Source organism: Megalops cyprinoides, chromosome 15 (genome assembly GCF_013368585.1).
Source record: "Megalops cyprinoides isolate fMegCyp1 chromosome 15, fMegCyp1.pri, whole genome shotgun sequence".
Classification (NCBI taxonomy): Eukaryota; Metazoa; Chordata; class Actinopteri; order Elopiformes; family Megalopidae; genus Megalops; species Megalops cyprinoides.
This window is the reverse complement of record NC_050597.1, coordinates 7565691-7593170: the sequence shown is the minus strand read 5'-3', so window position 1 is coordinate 7593170 and position 27480 is coordinate 7565691. Positions and strand designations below refer to the sequence as shown.

The following is a 27480-nucleotide window of genomic DNA, read 5'->3' as shown; positions in this document are numbered from 1 at the left end:
GTTAAAAATAGTCAATGCAGTAACGTGCTGTAGGAAACTGCTCAAGGAAATGGACCAGAGAAGATAATGCTTGTTTCAGCTTCTCATAGTTAATGAATTTAAGGCCTCAGGTTGCTCTAGTTTGATATGGTCAGTGCCACCATGAATTACTGTGCCTTGTCATTGTTAGACAGGACCGATGGCTGCTCATCAATGAGGTGAAGCTCCTCCCTCTGGGAAGCACAGTGACTTGAGTCTTCCTGCTCTTAAATGTTTACATTTTGCAGAATAGGATCAGCAGTTAGCAAGGCTATCTCACCTGTAGATTTAGGGGCGCAGCATAGTGGTAAGGAGCAGGGTTCATAATGTAAAGGTTGCCGGTTCGATTCCCCTCTGGGAAACTGCTGCTATACCCTTGGCCAAGGTACTTAACCCAGAACTGCCTCAGTAAATATCCAGCTGTATAAATAGATAACATGTAATTGTGACCTCTGTAAGTCACTCTGGATAAGACGAAGGATATATAGACCCACGCCTATTGTACAGTATAATAGTTGTGGTATCATTGATCTTTAAAATGCATCCAGACTATTGTTGTCTTCACAGGCTGCGTTATCTTTTATCCACTAATATTATGGATAATCCAGAGGAAATGGCCACTCACAGAGTCTGAATTATCCTACAATGCATGGGAGAACGGTGCAGCACATTACCGGAGCCTGGCATGCATGGTGAGAGACAAAGACTTGGACAGGGTTTTTGTGCGTCTCCCGCCCCTCCCTTCGCTCCTGCTCCTCGTAGGAATGAAGCGCGCATATAACTATAATCACGTGGTGAAAACAGGCATTTAAAGTGATGTATTAAGGTGCATTTTTCCTGTGGTATGTAATATACGTCTAATCAAAACTTGAATTGTATCCACATAAATGCGAGTCATTACGTTGCAACACAGACAGTTTTGTTTTTACGCTTTACCATATGATGTCTGCAAGCTATCCTGTGTTAAAAACTAAGTCAGGCATTTTTGTCATTGCATTACACTCTCGGGATTGGCAATGATGTGGTGATACTGGAGCCATGCTATGAACACTTCCATAGTCCGCAAGGGAGTACCACCCCGTCACCACGTAATCTGCATAATGGAATGGAAGACACTCGACTTGAGTGAAACGGTGCACGTTCGTTGTTTTGGGGAAGTTGGAAACCACCACTAAACTACAGAGGCTGAAGGAGTTTGCATAAACCCTTAACCGTGGCGATCGAGAGGACCTAACTGTAGAAGTTCGACAGCTCGTTGAAACGAGGAATGGGGCAAACCTCGGTTTCCAGTTTGTCTCAAAACGTCAGCGGTGAGTGTACATTCATCTTCAAGAGCCAAGTTAATTTATTCAGAAATAGATTATACGGTATTGTTGTTGTTAAATGTAAGTAGCTTCATTAGGATGGAATGAACAATGGAAAGTGGTTTCGCTAGTTTAAACGGTAATCCGTTTCTGAAGTTTCTGGATGGATCGGACGGGGCGCTGATGTCTTCCTAGCGACTGACGGCCGTAGGGCGAGTAAAGGAAGTGGTCACTGCATAAGAAGCAACTGGTGGAAATATTCAGCTACAGCAAAATAAAAGAATACAATCGCCCCGCGTATTCTGATCGAAAAAGAGACACTTTCGCAGGACCTTTACGCCTGTTTCACGACCTTTCCTCCTTTCGATTTCTTGAGTCATGTTCTGTGGATGTTATTATGCGCCATCCAACTAATTGTGGAATCCTGGTTTATAAATGAGAAGACGGTCGCTCTAGGAGCCTCTGTGTACCCACTGCCTCATCATGGAAGTGGATGTCTTTGAATAAGAAAGTAATAGAAACTATATTTGAAGAAATATCAGAATGGAGAGAGCGTTTGCTTTGCACTATAGTTGACGTCATGAACGTCCTTGCCATTTACCGGAATATATGGAATGTGCTTACTTTTCTCTGAAGTTAAATTGTTTTATAATTAGCTGGCGCTTTTTAATTGCTATCGCAAGACAGGTGTCGTTTTATGAACCAGGTATAGGTTTGTACCTTTTCGGTTGAAGATGACATCAGTGAGATTATACACCATGTCGGCTCTTTTTTTGTGATCGACCAGAGAGGAACTGGTTACTAAGTCGGCATCAGCTGCCGAATGATATCATCTCGAAGTGAAAGACCATGACAGTGTACCGTGAGCTGTCGAAAGTAAGATAAATATGCCGACTACAGAAAGAGCATGGATATCTGCACCAGTAACGAAAACCTTGAAAACAGAACGTGACAATTAATATTAACCTGGCCATGATTTACGCCTTAGTATGCATTTACTGTATGGCGAATTTTGATATATGACCCCATAATCTTTTCAGTGTGTCCTCAGAAGATGTTTTTCCTCAAGGGTATAACTGGTTAGTTATGATGTGAACAAATGCTCAGCTACGGAGACCTCCATCCCTACCATTTTCCCAAATAGGTTATTTCCCAGTATTTTGATCTAAATTGGGTTTGAATCATCAATGACATCGGATGCATAACATGGTGCAAGACATGAAGAGGCATGACAAAAAAACCAGAAACTGGGTCATGGGACATCGCTGTTTCTGCACAGCTCCTGCTGAGGCCGCACATATCACCGTGCCTGCGTGCTGAAACAGCAGTCAAAGAACATCTAGGCACTGCTATAGAACAGGCACTGAATGACTTTTCCTCTCCCTAAATATGCAAGAGCGCTAGCTTGGTCAGTTTCAGGACGATGCACACTTTTAGTGTCCACTGGCACTGCAGTAAAAGGCTATAGTGGTCACTGGTAATGCTGTTAAAGACTGTAGTGTGCACTGGTACTGCTGTTAAAGGCTATGGTGTGCGCTGGTACTGTTAAAGGCCTGTTCTGAAACGGTTTCAGTATTGGATTGAAATGTGTGGGAGTTTTCATTAAAAGGGAAGTTTTAGTTCATTGCAGAAACCAACATGTCTCCATTCCTCTTGCATCTCATTAGTTATTTCCTCAAAGTGCATCTCAAAAGAATAGCTTTTTTTTACCTGAACAAAGAAGAAAGTGCAGAAATGTTAGGAAGTCACATGTAGGATCAGAAAATTGTTTGTTAGTGTCTAGTGTCTGCTTGTGGCTGAGAGCAGTGGGTGGGAACGTGCAGGTTAAATAGGAAATAGAGGAACAAATACCGCTCACACTGCAGATATTACTCCTCTTCCCACTTCATAAGGAGATATAAACACCATTACTTCATTGTGTGTTATTGTAGGTGCCTCTTTACAACCATGGTCAGCTACACGCATAACCCATGACCCATGTTGCAAAGTAACAAGTCACTCTCTGCTCACCAGATTACAATTATGACGGACTGGCATTAGCTTTTGATGTTCATTAGACCGCACTTGTTACACCTCCATTTTGTTCTAAATATTATTGAGAAAGGAAGCATCTAATCTGGCCCTTTTTTTGCTTCCCCTTCATTTTAACATCTTGGGAAAAATTGATCCATTGTGTCTTTCTAAGTAAATGACCAAATATGTTGAGCTAAGTATGCTTGTGTAGAGCTGTGGTATCTGAATCTACACGAGCAATGTGAAAAATAGGTTTTGTAGGCTCCTTAAGACATGGGCAGTGGTGTAGTGGCAAGGAGCAGAACTTGTAACGCAAAGGTTGCTGATTTAATTGTGTCACTGCTGTTATACACCTGGCAGGGAACTTCATCCAAATTCCCTCAGTAAATATCCTGCTGTTTAAATGATTTGTATGTACAAAAGTAAGATACTGTATCTAAGCTGTCTGTGTGAGAACATCAGCTAAACAATCAGAATAATAACTGCGTCTCTGAAAGTGTCAGGAAAACAGAAGTTGAAATGCCGTATTGAACAAAATGTTTTATTTCCTTGCCTCCTGTTTCCCAAATTGGTCCATTTTTATAACACGGTTTTTCTGAATGGCATGATATGTAGAAAACACTTTCAGTGGGCTGTGTAAGAGTCTGCTTCAGGCCTCTGTCGGAAACCCTCTTTGTTTCTTTGACGGAATATTTCTGTGTTCACTGTCTGCACAAAAGAAAGAACATGTGGGAAGCGTGGAAGCGCTCGCATTGTAAAGCGCCTGGAAGGCCCGCAGAAGTAACTCACACTGTCATGCTATTGCAGCGCTTGGAGGAAGTGGCCAATCCCTGCCTTTGTTTTCAGTCATGACATCTGTGGAAAAGATGATGTCAGCCTCTGACTCCTTAAACATTGTTTTAATTAAGACTTGGAAGCCTAGTGCGTTGCGTAATACAATGATGAGTCCTGGCACAGGGGTCCAAATAACGATCTTAAAATCAATTTTACATGCAGCCAGAGGCCAAAGTAGGGAATCAAGGGTAGGGAAGAGTAGTTCCTTCTCTTGGTTCTCACTCTTCCTGAAAATCCCAAATGGCTGTATTAGTATGGGAGGCAAATACTCAGAGCACACAACTGCAATTACAAGAATACAGTTTTGACTTATCTGAGAAAATATTCAACTGATACGACATATTCTCGCACAGTTTTCACAATGACTGATTCACAATGTCTTTGTGAATAAAAACAACTATCTTATTTATTTTCATTTGTTATTGTTCAACTGTCTTATTTCATGCTGTACAATGCTTTTTAATATTGTATGAAAGTTGTTATATGAATGAATAAAGTATGTTTGTTATTATTATTAAAATAATTCTGTCCACCAGTAAAGCTGCTTTGTTACTACAGATCACCTCACGAGCAGCTGGTACCCTGCTAGATATAGCTTCATTGAATTCAGAACATCAACATCATTTGTCATGAGGCAGTTTCCCATCACCTAGCAACAGGATGTTTGATGCTGATAGCATGTATTCATCTCTGCTTCATGCATTTTTCTTGAAAAAATAAATCAAAAAAAGAAAAGAAATCTACTCAGTTGTTCAGTGGGGCACATTAATGAGCAAGCAAGCTTGATTAATCCTTTGAAGAATCAAGCTGACAGTCATGCCTCATGAAACAGAGGCTAAACTTATTTAAGCAGTGTTTTCCATTACATAGATTTTTTTACAAGAAAATGCCTGGGTTTTTGGACAATTTTTCATGTGAATTTAATTCCCCATTCATATAATAAATGAACCTGAGCGCACAGAAAACAGCATTGGTGGGAAAGATTGATACTAAAATGTATCAGTGTATCAAAACGTAAAATGTATACTAAAATGTATTACATCTGACTGCAGGAAGGAGGATCCTAAAGCCAGTGACATCTTTGCTGTTAGGAAAGTCAATTTAAATGCATTTCCACAAGAGTGACCACCCACTCACGATCAAAATGGGGTGGTCAGTGAGTTCAAAGGACCTGTTTTGTGCTGCCCTGTGCCGCTTTACGCTGCCCTGTGCCTCTCTGTGCTGCCCTGTGCACATGACTAGCCTTGCTGACCATGTCCTGTGGGGTCTCTGTGAAAGTTTAGGAGGAGCTTTGCTCTTAAGGGGGGTGATGACCCCAACTCCTTTTGTCTCATAAATGTGCTCATTCATTACACTTTGGAAAAGTCACCATGGCCATCATCATGAAGCTCAAGAGCGTACCTTCAACAACACCTTCTGTTTGCCATCCACCTCAGCGATGTGTGTGACCCATCACCCATCACTGCTGGGAATATGACCCAAGTTCATAGCTGCATGTCTGCAGGCTGATTGGTTGACACATACCCTGGCTTCTCCTGAGCCCTGTCTCTTTGTGATCCCCTTGCTGGAGAGAACCTGAACAGGGTCAGTGTAGCTGGAAATGGGTTGTTTTAGAAGAAAGCCTGCTAGTTGTTTCACCTTTAGTGGTTTATTTTTCCATACTGCTTTTTCCACTCTGCCTGCCTCTGAAATATGGGTTGTGATCCTGTAGCATTAGTAGGTGTGCAGCTCTTCACATGATCCATGCCATGTCAAAGCTCTCTGTATAATGCCTGTGCTAATGGCCATCTTTTTTCCCCCCCTTCTAAAGATGGATTAAAGCTGTCTATAAACAACACTGAAAAACAAAGCTTTAATTTAAGGCTTGCCTCTCTTTGGGGACAGATTCATTAATTACTTGTGTGGTCGATTTCAGGTTTCTGTGCCAGCAGCGTGCTGTGGGCTTTTAGTGGTGATTCAAACATCCCGATCATGACAGCCAGACAGTCCTGAGTCAAGTTTTTACTGCAGCTCGCTGCCCTGGGAATTTAAAGCTATATGGTGCTGTGTCCCCTCAGAGAGGGTAACCAGTGGGGTAATGGGAAATGTGACCTAAATGGTGTGTGCTGGGTGGGGCAAGTAGCTTTACTGCTTTGTTGTCCCAACCAGATAATTGAGTAGATTGGAAAGTGTGGAGCTCTGTTGCACTGTTAGAAGTCCTTTGGAATGATTAGCCACTGCCCTGATGAGCAACAGTGTACGTTACTTCAAAGTGTGAATCTCATGCTCAGGTATTCTTTCATTAGTATTTTGGCAACAGCAGATTTTACTAACAGAGCTTGGGCCACTGTAATACCTTTTTTCTTTCTCTTGGTGTCATTCCTGTTCTCTGATTGGTCTATTCAGGCATTCCGTGAAAGGTATATTTTTCCCTTGAAGTACAAGTTGTAGGATGATGGTGGATAAAGAAGTCTGTCTAACTGCCTCAAGCATCTGGCCCTACTGTTCCCCTCTATGTCCTCCCTAAATGCAGCTTTGTTAGAGTGGGAGTATTCTGTTGGTCCTGTGTGTTGGACTGATAAAGAGCAGTGATTTACATTTATATACATAGCTGATTATGATCATTATTTCAGATTATGATTCACAGGCCTTGAAGAATGAGGTCAGTCTGCTGAGGGGTAGAGGAGTCAGACCTCTTAAAGTAGGGGGTTGGAGCTTCTGCCTCACCATTTGTCTGAGTTCTTTTGCCACCTCACCCTTTTAAAGGGGCAAAAATCCATCAACATGCATTTCAAACATTGTACTTTATTTGGGAAAGTGCTTGCTATAGATAGTCAGTCTAACATGCAGTCGTGACGTGGAAAAGGACGGAAAGAGTCAGACTGAGAAAGACCTTGGTGGTGGCGATGGTTGTTATGTATTGTTCTGCTCAGTAGAATCAGGCCTTATTGGGGAGCTGCCAAGGAGTGCTTCCACTGTTCCTAATTGTGTCTGTAATTACTTATGTGGATAATGTCCCTAAGAGTCATTGGTGTTATGTAAACATAAGTAAAAAAAAAAATACTATTGCTGAAAGCTTGGGACAAAGATGGCTATCTTTCTCTGAAAACGAGGTCCCTCCTTATCACATACTCCATTAGCCACTACATAGGAGCACTGAAATCTTAAATTCATGTTGAGCGCACCTTTGTAGTGGAAAACCTGTCAAACGGCCATAATGCTAACCCTGTAAGGCTCTTACCCTTGCTTCTTTTAAGAGTCCTCCTGGTCCAGCCATGATGTGAGATTAATCATGGGGTCTGATCAGAGGCCAGTCCCAGGGGGCTCTGTAAGTGCTTGACCCCTTGGGAGTTATGTGGAGCTCCAGGCCCCTGGGACCTTTCTCACCCTTGAAGTTAAGTAGATTCACTTCATAATGCCCTGTGCAGGAGCTTGAAAGGAAAAGGCTGGCCATTGACAGCTTTATTAAATCAGGTCTGTGAGACTTGGCTCGGAGTGGCCTTTATTTCACATGGATTATGTGTTGTAGTAGTATTCTCAGCAGGCCTTGAATGACTAATGCCTGGCTGAATGCGTAAGATAGCCCTGAGTGAGTAATGAGTAGATATTAATGAAATCCATGACCTGACTGCATCAATGGTGATCAGTCTGCTGGACCTCTCTAGACCTACACATATTTCTCTGAGCATCGGCCTAAGGTGAGAGCTGTTGTGTGAGCATAGCACTAACATCAGGGCTTTAATGAGCATTGCCCTAAGAACAGACCATTTATAGGAGCATCGCTTTAAAATCACTTTCCTCACTTGCTGTACCTAAGATTGGCATAATCCCGTAGGGGTCTCATGCAAACATTCCATCCTTGATTTGTGTAGTTCAGTTAACCTTTTCTCAGCAGTAATAAAAGGCTCCGTGACAGGGTTATTTTGACAGGCCTGAGCTAAACTTCCTCTTATTTCTGCAGCGATGGATAGTGTGATATGCTCATTGTCAACAGTGCTCTAATGTGTTACTTCCGTTCAGACTGGACTGGAAGACCTCTTGTGGTTTGCAGAATGACAGAAATAAAACTAGTCTTCACTACTGTTCATATTTAAATATTTGATACTTGTCTGTATACTTGGGTAAATGCCATTCTCACACCAACGCTCTGTAGAGGCAAACTTTTTGAAAGTTTAGACAAATTAAAACTTTATTCCAACCTGATTGGGATGACTGGTATTCCCTCCTTCAGGTTAGGAGTCTGTAGTACATACTGAGGAACTCCGTAGTGTAGAGACGTACCAGTGGCGTGACCTGCAAGGCTATGGCTTTCAGGCATTTGAAACAATGTGAAGATCTCTCACTTCAGGTGGTGTCCGGAGAATGCTGCTTCATGAAATGCAGGTAACCACAGAGGCGTCTATGTCTTAAGCACCAGCCAGCAGGAAACCACACCTCTTCACCTTGGTTTCCTCTAATTGTCTTTATGGGAAGGAGAGGCACAAAGTGAAAAATCAGATGCTGGCTGCTCCTGCTAATTATAGATCAGTACCGTTCTAAGTGTGCAAGTACGCTAGGGTGATGTGTCTGGATTTGGCTGTGTGCCTGTTTCACACTGGTTGTATGAAGCTCAGTAAAACATATAAGAAAAATGTAGAGAGTAAAATCATCAGGTTCGCTCTAATAAACACCTTCAGGGGGAGGGAAGTATAAAGATTAGAATTCAGTTGCAGGAAATGCCATTGTGATTTGTTCCTGTGATGAACTGATAATGTGCGGTCGAGGGGTCAGCAGAGAGGCACTCGCCAGACCCATGTCTTCCTCCTGTCATGCTCACACGGAGGAAACGTGTTTTAAATTGCAGTGGACGGACTGGAGAAGGATTCAGTGGCGATCTCAGGCGTGGTGCCAGTAGGCGTGCCAACACCTCCTCCAAAACAGAAGGGTTCGCTTTCCTCGCTGGGCAGGATCTTCAAACCCTGGAAATGGCGCAGGAAGAAAACCAGCGACAAGAAGTTCCAGACCCTCTCCAAAGGTAACCTCTGTGGCAGCCCTTTGGGCAATCAGTGATACAGGCCTGTAACTGCTAGCCAGAACACACACTCCAGTCCTGGCCCAGCTGAAGAGTGTGTAAGAAGTAGCAGTAGCAGTGACTAATAGTACATTATGTACTTATTGTAAAGTAAAATTCACTGTGAAGCACACATTGGATGTCTTTATCATTTAAAACATCTTTGGCAGAAATGTTACTCCAACAGCAAGAGGCTGGGGTTTATGACAGAAGAACATGACAAGTCATCGGTTTCCTTCATTTATTCACATAATTCATTCTATCCTTATGTCCAACACAGTGCTCACTCTGATCATCTGCTACCAATTTGGCCATGTTCCCTGGTTCTGCATACTGAGTATCCCGGATATCGCGCTGCTAAATTGAAGTCTTATTGGCCAACGGCTCCTCAGCTGATCGTTTCCTTGCACTCAGAATTTTACTGGTCTGGCTACAGAATAGGATTCTCCACAACCTTTTGGGTGTAATTTAAAAGTGAGGTTTTCATCACCCTGTCCTTTTCATGCTGGTGGATCCACTCAGGGCCAAAGCCAGCATTTGTAGAACGGGTGCTCCAGGCAGAGTTGGACACTGATGGGGTGATGTGTTTGGGCTGAAGACTGAGTGCTGTATTAGTGTACACAGAGATCTGGGCTCTTCAAACTTTGAGCTGTCTGAAATCCAACGCTGGCTACGGTGTAGTGTGCTCTACACCTGAGAGTTACTACTCCTGTGGGCCCACTTCCTCTCATCTTCTGTTCGTTAATGTGCGAATTGAATCATCAAATGGAATCTGCCATGGAGGTTTCTTCTTTAAAGTTCTGAAGGGATTCATTTAAACGTGGTTTAGGTTCAGGTCCCTACACCCAACCACCTATGCCTTTTGCCTCAATGCAGCGTTTCTGAACCTGAAAATGTGTGAAAATATCAGTGCAGGGCCCTGTTATCTTGTAATGGATGGATCTGTAATGGATGACAGAGGATATAAAGAGTATCCTCTTTAAATTCATGAGTTCTCCTTCAGAAAATGTAAAATCTGCCATTGGGGCTGAGTCCACAATTGGCAGCGGTGCCGCTGTGATTGTGATTATTCCAGTGAGATTTGGCAGCGGTGCCACAGTGATTGTGATTATCCCAGTGAGATTTGGCAGTGGTGCAGCAGTGAGTGTGATTATCCCAGTGAGATTTGGCAGTGGTGCAGCAGTGATTGTGATTATTCCAGTGAGATTTGGCAGTGGTGCAGCAGTGATTGTGATTATTCCAGTGAGATTTGGCAGCGGTGCAGCAGTGAGTGTGATTATCCCAGAGAGTCAGCAGCCAGAAGCTTGCTGTGGCACTGCAGGCTTGTATTGATCATTTAAGACTGATCAATATAAGGCACATTATTATAGGTGCTTTCCTTCAGTACAAGAAAATGCAATGGATGTGTTTTTGTGCTACTAAGAACATAAAAGTGAATATATTCTTGTTCCTTTGTGCTCCTTATACAAATTGCGTATCTGTAGTAGTTAGCATCTTAAGATTAATAGTTCAATACACAGCCTAGGGTAACTAAATTAATTGAATTGTTAAATCACCTTGAAATTGTATTGCATAAAATGTATGAGGGAAATTGCCCAGAAGCCAAGATAATGTCTCCTCTGTTTCTGAGAGCGTTTGAAGCTGTGAGTGCTGTGTTTTGGTGCGTAGGAATGGTCAGCATGGGTCCTTGTGCTGACCATCTAAAATATTCCCTGCTCGAGGCTTTGACAGGCTTGTCATTTACACATTATGCCTGCAATGATTTCTTCAATTACAGCACATATTTGTTGGCCATGGTTATGCATTCAGTAACGACTCCTGATTCTTACATGCTGGACACCAGGTGCCCCCCCTGATTGGTCCGTTTATAGGACCAATGCTTACATGATTCATGCAATTGGTCATAGGCTCCCAGTGGAACACTGAGCAGAATATATAGTTACAGTTGCAGTTATGTTATGCAATTTTGTTGGTTACAAAGTAACCCCAGAAAATGTCAGAAGTTAAAATTGCAAAAAAATGCTTCTGTTAAGAGGCATTGTGTAATCATCCAATCAGCAAGGTTAGCCGGGTTTTAACCTTGTAGGAATCAACAGTTGTTGATCAAACAGCTTCTACCATTGTCTAGGATAACTTTCCCTCAGATAAACTTAATTCTGATTTTAAACCCACTCTGGCTAGGTTTAATGGAGGCACACAGACACCCTTATGACAACCTCTTTTCTGGAAATATAACAAAGGGCATGAAATGGTGACCTCGTTTTTGTATGAACCCACATTGTCTCCCTTTCCTTTTCTCTCTCTGTCTCTTTCCCTCATTCTGTCTCGGCGTAGTAGTTGTGGACAAGAAAGCCTTCACTAGGCAAAGTGAAGAGGAGCTGGTAGAGAGAAGTGTGTTTAATGCAAATCCAGGTGAGACACGCTTAGAGAAGAACAGGAAATGAAGCCAGTGTCCGATGGCGTCAGCCTGCAGCATGTCCTCCCTCAAACTAAGGGTACCGCAGAAGAGTGGCTGTCCAGCTGACTGCAGCAGTAATGGTGTGGTTGTATCCTGAGTGCATAGAGGGAAGCCATGTTTGCCAGCTGTCTGCTGGCTCCTGCTTTTGGTGATGTGATAGCTGACACCATACCTCTCCTGCGGCCGCTGCCGGGAATATCTTTCTGTCCAATCGGCCTTCCGCAGGCGGCAAGGGGCAGGTAACTCTAGTCCACGTTTTAACTCCCTTAACCCCGCAGTGAATATGCACCAGTGGGGTGGTGCTCTGCTGCAGAAAACAGGCTTTTTTTAAAAAAAAAAAAGTCATGGATACCAGTCTGGAGAAAACAAGGGGGATACAGGTGCAGGGGAAAATGGGGGGTCTAGCCCAGGAGCCAGTTGCGGATCATAAGCGTACAACTGCAGTGCAGACCCAACACAGAAAGAAAAGTTAGTTAAAATTGGCCATATTAAGCACCTTTCTGTTTGTGCAGAAACATGCTGCTTTTACTCTGTCCTGGACAGGAGGAGAAAGGAAGTGAAAAGAGACTATTCCTGGCAGACTTCTGTTGACTTATTTCTTTGTAGATATGCTCTTCCTTCTGACTCACTGGAAACTCTGCTAACCTGTATGATTATAGGTTTATAGGTTTTCCTTTTATTTTTAGAAGGTTAGATGCTGTCAGACATGAAAAAAACAGCATCTTCAAGCCAAAGAATTGTTTTATAATAAAAATATTTTACTTTAGAAAGTCTTTGCATGGTTTTGGAGACTGAATGAGCGGAAAACCTTATCAACAGTTAAATGTGAACTGCCTGAAACCCTTTCTGACACCTGTCTGTTTGACTTGCTGAAGATTCCGAAGAGCTGCTGGACTCTGCAACATCACATGAGAACAGAGGACCTGCAAGAATCCAGAAGGCAGTGGAGGAGGTGAAAGTGGAGGTGGAGGTACCAGACAGCGAGGGGGGCCCAAAGGCAGATTGGTGTGGAACCAGGAGCGCTGAAGCAGGTGAGGAGGGACATTGTAAGGCCCTGAGCATGTCCATTGTGTTGGCTCCTCTCGTTAAACTGAGCTTTTTCCAATTAATTGCAGGCCGGTGTACAATGTACAGGTCCCCTTTCAGGAGAGTCTAGTAGTACCAAGGCAACATGAGTGTCACTGTGATTTTAAACGTTTTTGGGATTGGGACTGGGAAACGGGATTGGAGACGTGTGTCTCCCCTATGGCCACAGTGTTAATATGCCTTGCAGAGCGGCTGGAACTGACATCAGGCATGTGACATGACAGCTCAGACTCCTGAGCAGTGGGGTGTACTTTTCCTCAGAGGGGTGGTCCTCTTGTGTGGCTGTGGTTAAGAGCTCTGTTGACACCCACAAGACTTGCCCCTCTTCCCAGAACAGGTGACTGGACCCGGACCAGCTGTGTGGTCTCAGTTCCTTTGACTTGCAGGGATGTTTTGGTTGCTAACAGCAGATGGTGCTTTGCCCCTCCCACTCCACGCTCCTGTAGAGAGGACTGGCAGCTCGCCTGGCCCAAAGGGGAAGCCATCTTGTCTGCGGGACTCCCCTGCTAAAAAGTCCCAGATGGGAGGAGCCCCAGGGGTGCGACCCAGGAAGGAGGGGGCCAGCAGCAGGAGCTATAAAAAAGCGCCCAAAAACAGGGCCAGGCAGCGACCTTCTCAGCCCTGCAGGCCGCGCCATAGAAACGGTAACCGTTGGAGTGGTGAGTGTTGGTGCCGACTGCAGTGAAGATGGGCTCTCTTGCATGGCGGAGTGTTGGCATGTAAGCTGTCCTGGTAAACCCTTGACCAGCACAGGCCCTTATGAACAGTGGGACATTATTGGCTTAATCCTGCTGGTGGGGGGGCAGTGCTGGCCAGGGTTCCTCATGATCCCATTGCGTGAGCTTCATCAACAGACTCTCCAGGCACCTACAACCTTCTAAGCTGTCAGTGAGGCAGACATTTTTCAGTCCAGACTTATGGAGTGAAAAATAGCCACTGACATCAGACAACCAGAGGATTAAGTGTTCCTACAGCACCGCCTGCAGGTGTGGAGGGTGTAGCGGTGAATGGAATAAGCTGTGGTCATGGTGTAGCATGGCGATTGGAGTCGAGGCAAGGGTTTGACACTTAACGACAGAGGAGAAAATACGTGCAATACAACCATTGGTCATATCCTTCCTTGATGGTCGGTGCTGTCTGATTTAATGGGCTTGCGACAAATCTTAGTCCTCTTCATCTGGAATGGATCAGTTGTACATGTTGTACATCCGTACATTCATTCGCTGGGCCAAAAGGAGAAGGATTCTCCAAGGTCCCTGTAATGAGAAGGCATGCCTTTCCTCTAGCATTTCCTGCATTGAATGAAATGCTATGGGCTGTTTTGCATGTGGTTTGTATAGATATCTGTATATTAATTTCCCTCATGTCACAGAGCTCAGTACTCAGAAGCATCTTCCCCGTGATTCAAGTTTGGAGACCCGGTGTTCGTCAGTGGCGCAGGGGGAATGCTTTTCTGGGATGAACTGGTCTACTTGTTGTTGTTTCTCCAAATGTTTCTCCAGCCTCCTTAATCAGTGTTCCTCTGTAAGCATGTAAAGTTCCTTGGTTTCTGTACAGATGCTGTATCAGTATCAGTAGGTGTTACAGTGGTCAGACCGCTCTTTATATGGAAAAGAACATCTACAGCTGGACACCACCATGACGATGCCTGCCGCTGTCCGTGTGAACATGCTTTATTTACGCCTTATTTAATGTATATAATGTAGGATAGGTTAACTGACATTACAGTCCAGTTCATCTAAAAGGGAAGGGAAAAGTTCAGCTGAAGAGGGAGGGAATCATCTACGTATTAATATTGAAAGTTTTTTTTATGAAAAGAACTACAGTAACACATGCAAGAAGCCATGTAGATGAATTGTATTTCTATTTATTTTCTGCACATATCCATAGCAATCTCTCTTGATGAAAGTTAATAGTTTAAACAGGCTCTAAAGTCTAAACATTTAGTCATATTCAAAAATTGGCCTTAAATTTATCTGTTTCAATACACGTCAGTCACTGAAATCATAAGCTGTAAAACTGAAAGTTAATAACATGAACTAACTCCATTGCCTTTTTTATTGAAAACTTATTAGTTAACTTGAGATAAGTACACGTTACCTACTTGCTTTGTTTTCATGTAATTCCCCCATTTGCTCTGTAGAGCACCCGTGTTTACCCTGTGTTGGTCCTGTGTTTAATATGTTATATCTTCTGTGTTGTGTATATTTCCTGTTTCCTCTGTAATGCCTCTGTGTGCTGTGTAATGCTTCTCTTTCCTATGTAATGTCCCCACAGTGAGTTTTCATGCTCTGTTTAATTTTCTTTCGTCTCAGCCAAATCTTCTACTTACAAGAAATCAGAGGGTGCCTCTAGGAATACATCTTCATCACCCTCACCAAGCCACACGAAGGACTCTCAGGAAGGTGGCACGGACGTTCCTGGAGCACAGAGGGATCCCCCCAGCTCCTCTGGCCTCTTTGGGGTCACCCCTGAGGACGGCTCAGACCTCGGCATGAAGGAGGCTGGACCAAATCAGGTGAATCCTCTGCTGGGGTACCTTTCAGCGCCTGGAGGAGACTTCCAAATCGGCCCAGAAGCTCCATCTGAGTCAGGAGAGAAGCCACCCACCAGTAACTTGATTACAGAGGACACCTTCTTCATGGGGTCACAGAGTGAAATCTTCTCAGGCTGCCCCCAAGAAACCCTGAGCAGCCTTGGCTATGGAGAGCAAGACCTGCAGAACTTGGGAATAGCAGACACCTTTATTGAGAGCCCCCTGTGGTGAGTCTGTCCCCTGCAGTGAGTCTGTCCCTGTGTTGAGACTGCCTGGGTTACATGGTACTATCCCATGCTGAAGTGTACTATGGCAAAGTGGCCAATTCCTCCAATATTTTTGTAATTATAGGATTACATAAAATAAGTACAGTCAAAATTTCTTTGATGTAGGTCCTTTTGTGGTTAAATTGTCACATGCATGGTATGGTGATTCCAAAGCAGGAGTTGAAAAAGGGCCAAAAAAAAAATCTTTGGATGATTTCCTCTGCTGGAGTTGCAATGTTGGCTATTCCTCTGCTTGGATTTGAACCCATCTCCTCTGCAGGGGATTCCATCTGGCTAATGGAGCTCTGTGTGTTTGGCAGGCCTGGAGGGCAGCCGCGGGCGCTCATCCCAGTCCACCCGCAGGTGACTGTTATCGCCAACGGCAACGGAGACAGCCAAGCTGACGATTCAGACTCAGACGGGCCCGTGCTCTACAGGGATGAAGAGGAGGAAGATGATGATGATGATGACGAGCACACCTCCAGTATGCCGCTAGTATACCAGTATAGATGTCAGTGTGCACCCAGAGTGGGTCCTGCTGTGCTGTACTGTATCTGCCTCAGTGTCACATCAAAGACAAGGCTAGAGACTCTTAGCCCTTTTCTGTCTGTGCCAGAGCAAATAGAATGGCTGCATTCACTCCTGCCCTGACGTCAGTGTCTGTAGGATGGCGTATTGTTTAACTTGGCAGTTTTGCAACAATGTGGATCTTGTGAGAGTGCGTTAGCCCTTGCTTCCTCCCTGCGCTGTGCTCTCTCTGACACCCCCCCCCAGTCCCGGCTTCCTGTGCGCCTCTCGCTGTCTCCGTCTGCTCCGCCGCAGACTCACAGCCCTGTCTGTGTGGCAGGTTCCCTGGCCAGCAGGATCCAGCGGCGGGACACTCTGGCCATCAAGCTGGGAAACCGGCCGAGCAAGAGGGAGCTGGAGGAGAGGAACATCCTCCCCTGTGCCTCCCACACCGAGAGGCAGGAGGTGCGCTGCAAGCTGCAAAGGTACGGCGTCCCGCACACCTGGACCCCTCCGTCAGGCAGACAGGGATGCTCTCCTCATAACTCCTGGTACCACTCACTTAGGTCCCAACAGCTAGGACCAGTGTCACAGCCAGCTTCTGCATCTGTGACTTTTCCACATTTGTTACCTTTCATTCACATAATAAAGAAAAATGTGAAACGCTACAGCGGAACTCCCCCCTTGTCATTAAGTTGTGCTTAATACGAATGGAAATGTTGTTTGAATAGTGGATGCATTGAAGGGATGTTGGGATGTGGCTGGGAGTGTCTCTCTGCTCCTCAGTTGTTGTTGCCATCCATCTACACAGTGTGGCAGCGAGAGCAGGTCTGTCAGAAAGAAAAATAACGGTAGGCTTAGACAAAACACCACCTTATTGTTTCATGGAGATGGGACAGTTACTGAATGTAAATGCAGATACATCATGTTTATACTTGCTTTAAAGATCAAGGTAGAATGTTGAACTTTGCGTGAAGGACACCATGAAATACACTGTAAAGAATTAAAAACTTTTTACCTGTCATGGTTGTGTGTTAAAGAATCCCAGTCTTGAAAGTGTGTGTCTTCTACAGGCGACTGAGCCAAAGGCCAACCACAGAGGAACTTGAGCAGAGAAACATCCTGAAACGTGAGTGAACGCACGGCCACACTGACCCCAGACCAGCTTACCGTACCCTGATCCAGGGCCTGTCTGTGCTGCGCGGAAACCTGAAGCTGTTCCAGAGTTCGTGCTGGGAGCCGGAATCAGGCGGCACCATACACGTCCCATTTGTATGCATTTCAGTCAGCTCACGCCAGCTGGAGATTTTGAGGCTCGGGTATTTGGATTTTCCCACCCAGCTCCTTCTGTTCAGGAAAGCCAGTGTTTCAGTGACTGAGTAAACTGAGTTTTGTCCTAACCTCTAGTCAGCCCCCTGACCTGCAGTCTGTATATTCAATCTGGCAGACGCTATACTGCGTGTGGGTATTGTATGGGTGTTACATGGGGACAGGGAACATGGGGATCATCCAGGGTAAAGGCTGTTTTTCTGTGTACAGGGCCACTGTCCTTTTCAGTTTATCTGCCAGCCTTGCGTTACGTGAAAGAAAATTATGAGAAATAAATACCAGCGTATAATATGTAGCATAAAGCCACTTTAATTAAGTACTGAGTCTGTACGGCACTTAGCCTGTAAAGTGCTCTGCCACATACATATTTGTCAAATGTGCTGTGATGAATAAAATATGATGTATTGATTGCCTGTTCTCCATTCTGGCAAGGCAATCAGAAAATCCTGTTATGTGCGGCTTTAATTACGCTACATTAAAATGTTTGAGTAGACAGGGGCTAATCGAACGTAGATCAGTGACCATAGACATTATGTACGTGTTTGGAATTGTATGTGGCAAAAATTTCTCGATTAAGCAGCTGAAAGATGAGGCCAGTGAGAAGTCTGAGAAGCTCATGGTGGCAGTCCTGCATTTGCAGAAGAGCTGTGTCTGGTCTGTGGAGTAGATAGTGGTAGGAAGGATCACCCAGTGCAGACAGTGTGGGCAGGCACAGTGAAACCCGGCAGGTATCTGATGTGAACACAGCCGCCTGATCAGGGCGTCACCTTAATGTTGCTGTGAGTGAATGGAGAGCGCTGGATAGACTCAGCAAAACGCCTGTCTTTTATCTGCACCTGTGCACAGGTAAGCTAATAAAGCATGTGAAGCCTGCTGTGTCATTGGTTCAGAAGGGGTTAGAGGACTGAGGTACGGCCATAGAGTGAAAGCAGCCCAAACGCGTGAGCAGAGTAAGCTCAGCCCGGTGAGAGCGGCAGGAATCAGGGAGCGCAGAGACTCCCTCAGGTTAATGTGCTTTTTGCTGCCTGCAGCGCCGGTGGCCCATTGTGTCTCTGCTCCCGGTGCTGCATTATTAATGGGCTCAGAACGGCAGCGGCTCCAAGAGGAAAGTTAAGTGACAGCTGCATTATTTAACGCCGCCACGCGCCCCAGGCCTCTCTCCCAGCCCCATTACACCCCGCATCTGTCTGAGTTTGTGCGTGTAAATGCGGTGGAGCGACAAGCGTTCCTGTTTTGTGTTTTTCTGTATTCCCATGAAGAGGGTGGGTTGTGTGTGGGGGGGGGGGGGTTCCCACGGTCCTGGCAAATATTTTCATCCTGGAACTGCTGATGATGTATCTGGCTGTCCTTAAAAAAGTCACAGAACGTACACCCAAACCTTAAACGATAAAGTTGATTCTCGCATTTTCTTTTAAAGCAACCAAACAACACTCATCTTTCTTCCTGACTCACTAGCTTGATGTAATTTACTGTCAAGTCATGCTGCATGTTAGTAACCTTGGCTATTTCACAGGCTGCTACGTTTTGCTCAATACCAGAAGTCATTAGAGACCTGTAACTGCTACCGAGATGTGGCTCTGTTGCTAAATATTATGAAAATAATGTGTTGCGTTATTGGTGACTTACCCAGTCTTTCGAAGTAACACAGTTTCACAGGAGTGTGACTCACTGTAGTAAAACACAAACCTCCAGTTTTATGTTTGTAAAACATTACTGAAAAGTCATGGAAATTGTGCCTCTACTTCGAATAGGAGCCCAGGTGTGGATACCTGGGGGCTAAGGCCTGCTCAGACCATTTCAGGAGTAGCAGGGGCTTGTGTACAGGAATTACATTGATGTCAGTGGCACCTGTTTCTTTTTCCTTGTCACTGCAGAGAAGAATGAAGAAGAAGCACATGAGGCCAAACAGGAGATTAAAAGAAGACTTTCTCGAAAGGTATGATTCAACTTGGTTAAAATAACCTCAATACCAAATACCAAATTCCTGCCTTAACCTCTGGCATTTATTAGAAAGCCTGATGTGGAGTAAACTGAAGATCAAGCCTTGCCTCGCTTGTCCCACTGTCAAGTAGCGTGCCCCCTGCTGGCTGATTAGTATGCCTATATTGGTTTCTGCTCATCAGTGTTTCCCTTCTGTTTTTGATTGTTTTCATTCCATCGGAGTTCTCACTTAATTTGGTTTCATTGCACTGTTAAATGAGTTCTGATTTCTGTCTGACTTAAATATCTATAACTTAAATATTTGCTGTCAGTTCTCTGTTACAGATGTGGGTTGTTGGAAATGTGTTTGCTTTAACAAAAATGTACATGTGCAATACTTCTGTAAATTATTTCTATGCATTTGTGTCCCTTAAAGAGATTAGTAATTGAAACAGATACTCACCTTAATCGATTAAGACTAAATAGGTGATCACTGGGGCCTAGAAAAAGAAATTTAACAACTTTCTTTATTGGGACAGCTCACTGAAATGTGTTCAAGGGACAAATATTCACAAAATATGTTGAATTATACATTTCCTTTTTTCATATTTGTACAATAGGGATTAATATTCTTTTAACAATCGAAACTAAATGATTGAGAGCTCAGCTGGAATGAGCACTAGTATACACAGTGGGTTTCCAGGACCAGGACTGGAAAACACAGCACTAGTTAACCTAGATATAGTAATGGTAACCACCACATTTTCCAGCCAAATTTGGTAGTTTGTACATTTATTTACAGTATGATTTGATGAAAAACAAAAATGAACAGTCTTAGACAAATGAAAAAAGTATCTCTCAAATCAGCCAAAGAACAAATCTTTTAAGTCGAAAGTAGGCATTCAGATTCTTTGGAAGAAAGAACTTTAATACCTCTGGTATTTGGTACAGAAGGTCTGTAGAGAAAATCTTTGACAGGACCTAAATCCATTAGTAAGAGAAATGTAATTGTGGTGCATAGCCCCATCTAGTGGACATGGTGAGAACTGAGTAATAGATTGACAAATTTCTATTTTTTTCTTGTATATCTGAAAAGGGAGATATTTGATTGCACACCTTTTGACACCTTGTGTTGCCACTGTATGTGTACTACCAAAATACTGCAATAGATCACTCTTTTCAAAAAAAAAAAAAAACTTTATTCTGTTGTAAAATAAATATACTGTTTCCAATTATGTACTTGAAATGACTTCTTTCTGTGACACCTGGTTGCTTAAGGGATCACAGCTGACAGTAGAATGAGAGGGGTGGGGTTCCTCACTTTCCTTTCGATCCTTTGAGAGTGGAGGAACATCCCCCTCGCTCAGGCCGTCTGTCACTGACGCCCCCCTTGTTGCTGGTCCCCGCAGCTGAGCCTCAGACCCACGGTAGCGGAGCTGGTGGCCCGGCGCATCCTGCGCTTTAACGAGTACGTGGAGGTCACTGAAGCTAAGGACTACGATCGCCGTGCCGACAAACCCTGGACCAGGCTGACCCCTGCCGACAAAGTGCGTCATAAACCACAGCTCCCATGATTCTTCAGCCAGAGTCACTCAGTGCAGTGTGATAACAGTCAAAGGGCGTTGTTGATGAGATTTTACCAAAAGCCAAAAGCTGAAAGCATGCCATTGTCATGCATTTGTGCAGCAAACCCCAGCCCTAGACACTGGCCCCATCAGAATCATCAGTACATTTATGGCAAGGATTAGGCTTTAAGGGATGGTCTGGGTTAGGTTCAGCAATGAGGGCAGCGGTGATGGGTTAGTAAATATTTGATCGCACCACACATTTTAAATATGGACTGTAATAATGTAATAATGCAATGTAATGGACTTTTAACTGAGCAGACTGAGCAGTTGCACGGGCATGCCATAGGATTGCACGCTGCATGTAACTATGGCAGAATGTCTGCATCACTCCGGACCAAATCACAGGCCACTGTGTCATGACGCGCTTAGCTGTGGCAGCTTCCTCCAGCACTGATTCCTGCTCCTGTGTGTCCTCGCAGGCTGCTATCCGTAAGGAGCTCAACGACTTCAAGCGCAACGAGATGGATGTACATGAGGAGAGCAGGCAGTTCACGAGGTAACGGAGCAGGGGTTACCTGTAATTAACCTCCCTAATGACTCACCTGTTATTACTTACCTGTGGTAAATCCCCCTGATGACTTACCTATCATTGCTTACCTTTCATCAATTTCCTTAATGACTTACCTGTGATTACTTACCTGTCACTACTTACCTGCCATTAATTCCCCTGATGTTGTACCTGTCTTTAAAGGCCTGAATATACATTACTAGTCAAAAGTTTGGACACACCTGCTCATAGAAGGGTTTTTCTTTCTTTTTGCTATTTTCCACATTTTAGAATAATGTTAAAGGCATCAAAGCTATGAAATAACACAAATGGAATTATGCAGTGACCAAAAAACTGTTAAACAAATCAAAACTGTCTTACATTTTATATTCTTCAAAGTAGCCAAATTTTTTTTTTTAAAAATGCATTTTTAAAACAATCTCAGACATAGGTATGAACTTCACTATTTATACTTATCTAGGAAACACATTTCAAGCATTTAAGCATAAGTTTTTTACTTTAAAATGTCTTTGAATGTTTCTCATCATCATCAGTCAGGTGTGTCCAAACTTTTGCCTGGTACTGTGCAGCTGGGAGATTTCCATCCTTCACTGTAACTTCACTTACTGTACACTTTAATTACATCATTACTTTCTTGCTATGGTTTTTAGGCTGCCCATTTCTTCTAAAGCATCACTAATGTGAACACTAATGTGTATCCTGGCAAGCTCTTCCAGACATTTATAATTCTCTGAGAGAAAAAATGCTTCCTAGTGTCAGTGTGAAATTTACCTTTGACTAATTTCCCCTAATAATGTTCTCTTGTTCTGGTAACAGAACTAATTTTAAACTGTCTTCTGTAGTCGTCTTTATCCTTCTCAAATATGTAAAAGCTTCAAACAAATCTCCCCTGACTGTTTTATTGAGACTGAAAAAATGAAATGTCTTGAGTTTCTCTTTATAACTTATAGTTTTTACACCTGGAACCAATCTTGTTGCTCTTCTCTGTATTTTGTCAAGAGCTTCTGTGGATTACTTCATGGGTGGTCCATTGTATCCCTTAGCAGACCTCTGATAGATATCCTGTAGCTATCATCCTGCAGCCACAACTACATGTTAATGCTGACTTCCTGTTTCCTGTTTCCTGTTTCCTGTCAGGTTCCATCGTCCCTGACCTCTGTGCTTTTCTGGGGAATGGGACATTTCCCTTCGTGTCACCCCCTGCCGTGGGAGAGTCAGATGATCTGGACCATGAACTAAAACTCTCTGTAACCAGGCGGGGCAGGTCATCTCTAGCTGCAGAGGGGTGTGATTGGAGTCAGGGCCAGTTTGACTTTAAATACAGAGGGGTTTGGCTAAGGGTGGGTCTTTCTGTCTCTAACTGCAGAAGTGTGTGGCTAAAGGCAGGGCTCATCTGTCTCTAGCTGCAGAGGGGTGTGGCCGTGTGCACAGATGAGCCTGTGGTTGCAGAGGCCGGAGAGAGAGACGGGTACAGAGGAAAGATGAAGGAGCCGGTCCCGGATGTGATCACACACAACTGAGGACCTGGCTATGTTTTTTTTATCTTAGGGTTACTGTGGCCCCTGTTTTGGTCGATAATGTGGTGACCTTTGTACTGTCCTTAAACACACCACACACTGCACACATACACCACACAATACATACTGCGCGCACGCACACACACACACACACACACACACATTCACATACACCAAACAATACACGCTGCACACATATAAAAGCTTCACTCAATTCACACACACATACAAATGCAACATTCTGCAGATGCATACACACATTACACAACACAAATGCCACACACTTCCCACACACACATACACACATATACACACACGTGTGCACACATGGCAGACACCTCACACAGACACACATGTGCACCACACACACAGTATTAAATATTGTCACTGCAGGTCTCTGTAGCTTTTGGCTGCTGGTCAGTTGGTTGTAACAGTATGTTTATGATTGTGAATGTGATGTTAATTGGAACACAGGTCAGGCACTAGAATGCATGTCACTCAGGGTAAATGGTTCGCAAGTGAAAGGGTTTGGAGTGTCAGTGTTCAAATATACACCCCATTATAAACCCTACAAATGCATGTATGGCATGTGGGATTAAAATGGGATTATTTGATTTAGGATAGGTTTTACAGAACTGTGCATACGGGCATAATAGTACATATCTGCACTTTTAAAGATGGCAAGGGAACTGGTTCCACCCCAGCCAAGCCATCCTGAGTTTGGGTTCCAGTGTTTGTTTTTCGGTTGTGATTGTGTAGTCCTGTTCCTGGGTTACTGGGAGAAATGAGAGCTATCTGACTGAATGGTGTAATTCGTGCTCCAACATGAACAGATCGATAGCTTGCCCAGGATAAAGGTCAGAAGTGTTGGAACACAACAGCTTTGAAGTGCTCTTGGTAGTATCTGTTGTGGAAGTGAGGACTTTTAAAAAGTATTTATTACGAGCTTGAGTGGCTATTTATTTCAGGGTATGACCCTTGAGCCGATATTGTGAAAGTGTCCTTGTACTTGTGTCGGACTTCTTGCTTTGAAAGAGTTATTTTTAGCGGTCAAAAAACTGTAATTTATTATTTTTATTCTCATTTTAAAATCAGTTGTACAGTATGTAGATAACATTGTTTGTAAAATGTAACAAATTTCCATTTATCATTGTGAAGGACTTTGTCAGTTATGTTTATAATTTCAGGAAGTGAAACTTTTTCCATCATTGTGAATATTTCAAGGCACTCTGCAAGGAGCATCATAAATCCCCTCTCATAAGTAATGCTTTTTTAACTAGATTTACAAAAGTAATCCATTGAGCCAAAGCAAATTTCAGATTGATGTCCCTCAGATGTTTGCATATTGATACCAGGCTCCAAACTCAAACACTAAAAGTGCCAGACCACCAGCAAGTCATGTGATGTGATTATAGTGAAATTCCTCAGCTGTCTGTCTTTGGCTGTTAGAGGGATGCATCAGAGCACCGTGTTTATGACCGTAGCTCTCTCATGATGGCCATTGGGTATCAGTCTACAATATGAATATTGCCCTGATATATTCTCCTGTGGGACTGGACATGCTAGATACTCTGATACCCTGTTTTGTCTTACTTCTCTTATGTTAGCTTCATGGCGAGTCCAGGCAAAAAGGAAGTGAAGTCACTTCAATATGGTGGTCTTTTCTATATTATAAGCTCTCTCTTTTTATCACTGGACCAAATGTTATTGTTAGCTTCAGTGAGAAGAGACGGAAGGAATCAAAAGCCAGAGACTAAAACTTGAGCAGAAGAGCGTGGGGAGAATTTGTTTGAATTATTACAACAATTGATTAAAACAGAGATCTGAAAAATGGTACGGACTCCATTCTTTGCCTTCCTTCCTTTCTCCATGAACAACAGATCTGATGGCAAGGCCAGAACAACAGCACACATGTAGTAGTCCATGTAGGTCTGGCTATAAGCCCCCAGTGTTAGATCCACACTTCACTCACCATCCTGGGTAATATTAACAGTAAATCCTCCATTGGGGGTCCCTGTGCTGTAGAGGAGACGGTGCCTGTAAACATTGGTTTAGCACTAAGTGGGGGTGATGGGGTGGAAAGTGTGAACTGTGTATTGCACACCTGCCGATGGACACAGGGCACTTTAACAGCGTAGTTGAGTGTCCAGGCAGGGGAAATGCTGTGAAGGAGGAAGTGTATTTTTCCTGGGAAACAGATATTGAGCCAGCATATCAGTCAGTTCTGACACACTCGGCTGCACATCACAGTTCCTTGAGTCTTTGTTCCCTTGTGGGCTTTAATGTATTTTAAAATGATATTGATCCCACAGTTTCAGATACTGTCACATAAATGAACATGAACAGGTATATCAGTGTTTTATTTTTGGCATGTGCGGTATCTCTCCTTTTAGATGAAATGATCTTGCAAAATTGCTCCCATCCATCATAATCACTGTTTATTACTTGGAAGTCCAATGTGTAAGTAGAACTGATAACCTGTTTTTTCCCCTACTGCTTTTAGATAATCGTAGCTTCTTTTTTCTTTTGTAAGAGTCAATGTCAGACATAGTTAATAAAAATCTTAAGATGTTGCCTGTTTAGACACTGTGTTCCTCTAGTGCATTGATTAGAGACAGACCACTGCACACAGTGAAACAGACAGACAGCTCAGCTAATGTGGAGGTCTAAATTCTCCTGTAATCTATATTTTACATCTATTAACAATAATAAGCAATATGTTATCCCTGAAAGAAAAGTTAAGGTGTGTTTGTGCTACTAAAAAGATGGAGAATTTTCTAGAACTTACGTTTGTTAACATCTGCACCTAAAAACAAATTTGATCTGTGCCATATGTTATAATCCCCTGTATCATTTAAGTGACTGACTGATAATCAGCTGTGTTGAATTCAATCTATTATTAATGAGTACAAATTTTACATGTTGATGTAATTTTGCCCTATAAGAGAAGCGGAATTTGACACCTGCTGTCTATAGCTCTGAATTACATTACAGTGAATAGCACACTCCATTCATTTAGCAGACACTCTTATTCAGAGTGACTTCCAGTGCAAAAGAACAGAGCTGTATCCATTCAAGTTGGATGAGTAACGGTGTCAGACTAACAACATTCCCAGGCCAGTGTGAGCATAACACTATTCAAGCCCTACCACAAGTTAATTTTTGCAACCTGACTAGACAAACGAACCCAGGTACACTATAGTACCATACATCAGTCAGCACATCAGAGAATCCAAAACACATCGCCTTGAATAGCCTTGAATGAGGGAATCACACATACATTCAGAGTTTTGTTCAGAGAAAACTTAAAAAAAAAATACAGGATGGAATTTCATTTTATGAACCCCTTTGGATAAGAGGTGATGTATGTTCTGAATGTTTGAATATGGCTTAAGGTGTCCTGGGAAACATTACCACCTCCTGTTGGTAATGAGAAAATCAATGCTTTAGGGGATTAGGAAAGAACAATAAAGTAAATAGTAATGGATTTGGTTTGGAGGGGGAGGAGGTATTAGGGTAATGTAGCTGTGTGGGAGAGCTAATTAGATACTTGTGTTAAGGCATGCTTTTAGTTAATTGGATAGTAGTGTAAGGGATTAAAAAAAAAAAGTTTTATTCTGTTAATTACAAAACTAATCAAGTTTAATTAGAATTTGTCTTTTTTTAAGTTATGGGTGCAGTTACAAAACTGAGGCATCAGTAGACTCCTAAAAATCCTCAGTGGTGAAAATGAAGATGACCTTGTGTTGACTTATAATGTTCTAAGTGTGGTACGTGTTCATCTGACAAAATTTTACAGCCATGGTATTACCGTTGCATTCGGCTGATAATGGGGAAATTTCTGTACTTATGGAAAATTTTGAAAAGATCATGGAAAATATACAGTTGCATAAGTCAAAACATACAAGCATGATCTTGTAAGTTACCATAAACTTAAACTAATATGCGCTGTAATGCATAACACTAAACATTTAGCAGACACCATTATCCAGTGTGACCTGCAAAGAAGAGCAGAAAGTGTATCTAATAAAGTTGCATGGGGGATGTTTCGGGGGATGTGACACACCGAAATTGGACACAAATGAATATCCTACTGCTGGCTGTCTGCGCAAAGGTGAGAGACACTGAATAAATGTGGAGTGAAATTTGCGGGTGGTATCTCTGCTCCCCAAGCAGGATTCACCCCCTCCCTGCCGGATTGGTTCCCAAGGAAACGTGCAGAAGCATAAACAGAAACATCAAAATCAGAAATAAAGAACCCAGTAAAGCCGTAGCTGATGGCGTAGTGTGTTACGAATGAATTTGCGTTCTCGATTCTTTGACCGTGCCCGTAGGGCCAGGACAAGACCGCAGGGCCGTGTATGGCGGTATGTCCGACTGCAGCCATCATCAGAGAGATGTTCCCCAAAAGTGACATTGCTCATCTGTCGAAGCACCAAACTCTCTCCCTCAGGGAGGAGCTGTTTATCCAGAAATAACTGTTTTTTTTTTTTCTACATGCAGTCAGGATGCATATTCATTAACTGC

At 43.3% G+C, this 27480-nt stretch overlaps 1 protein-coding gene across 1 annotated transcript; it reads left to right on the top strand.

Moving 5' to 3' along the window:
* The first annotated feature begins 1206 nt into the window (after positions 1–1206).
* LOC118790449 (phosphatase and actin regulator 2-like) lies at positions 1207–23096 on the top strand. The gene is made up of 11 exons (XM_036547362.1): positions 1207–1328; positions 8992–9162; positions 12532–12687; positions 15058–15505; positions 15865–16028; positions 16392–16536; positions 17125–17180; positions 19255–19316; positions 20710–20847; positions 21348–21424; positions 22574–23096. The coding sequence occupies exons 1-11, from the start codon at positions 1286–1288 to the stop codon at positions 22587–22589; spliced, it is 1476 nt and encodes a 491-aa protein (XP_036403255.1). The 5' UTR covers positions 1207–1285; the 3' UTR covers positions 22590–23096.
* The last annotated feature ends 4384 nt before the right edge of the window (positions 23097–27480 follow it).

What these genes read in the sequence shown, in the direction of transcription:
- LOC118790449 (XM_036547362.1), top strand. Translation starts at nt 1,286, where the DNA reads ATGGGGCAAACCTCGGTTTCCAGTTTGTCTCAAAACGTCAGCG. An exon ending in AACCAGGAGCGCTGAAGCAG is followed by an intron (nt 12,688 to 15,057) that starts GTGAGGAGGGAC and finishes CTTTCGTCTCAG; the next exon opens with CCAAATCTTCTACTTACAAG. An exon ending in TTTATTGAGAGCCCCCTGTG is followed by an intron (nt 15,506 to 15,864) that starts GTGAGTCTGTCC and finishes TGTGTTTGGCAG; the next exon opens with GCCTGGAGGGCAGCCGCGGG.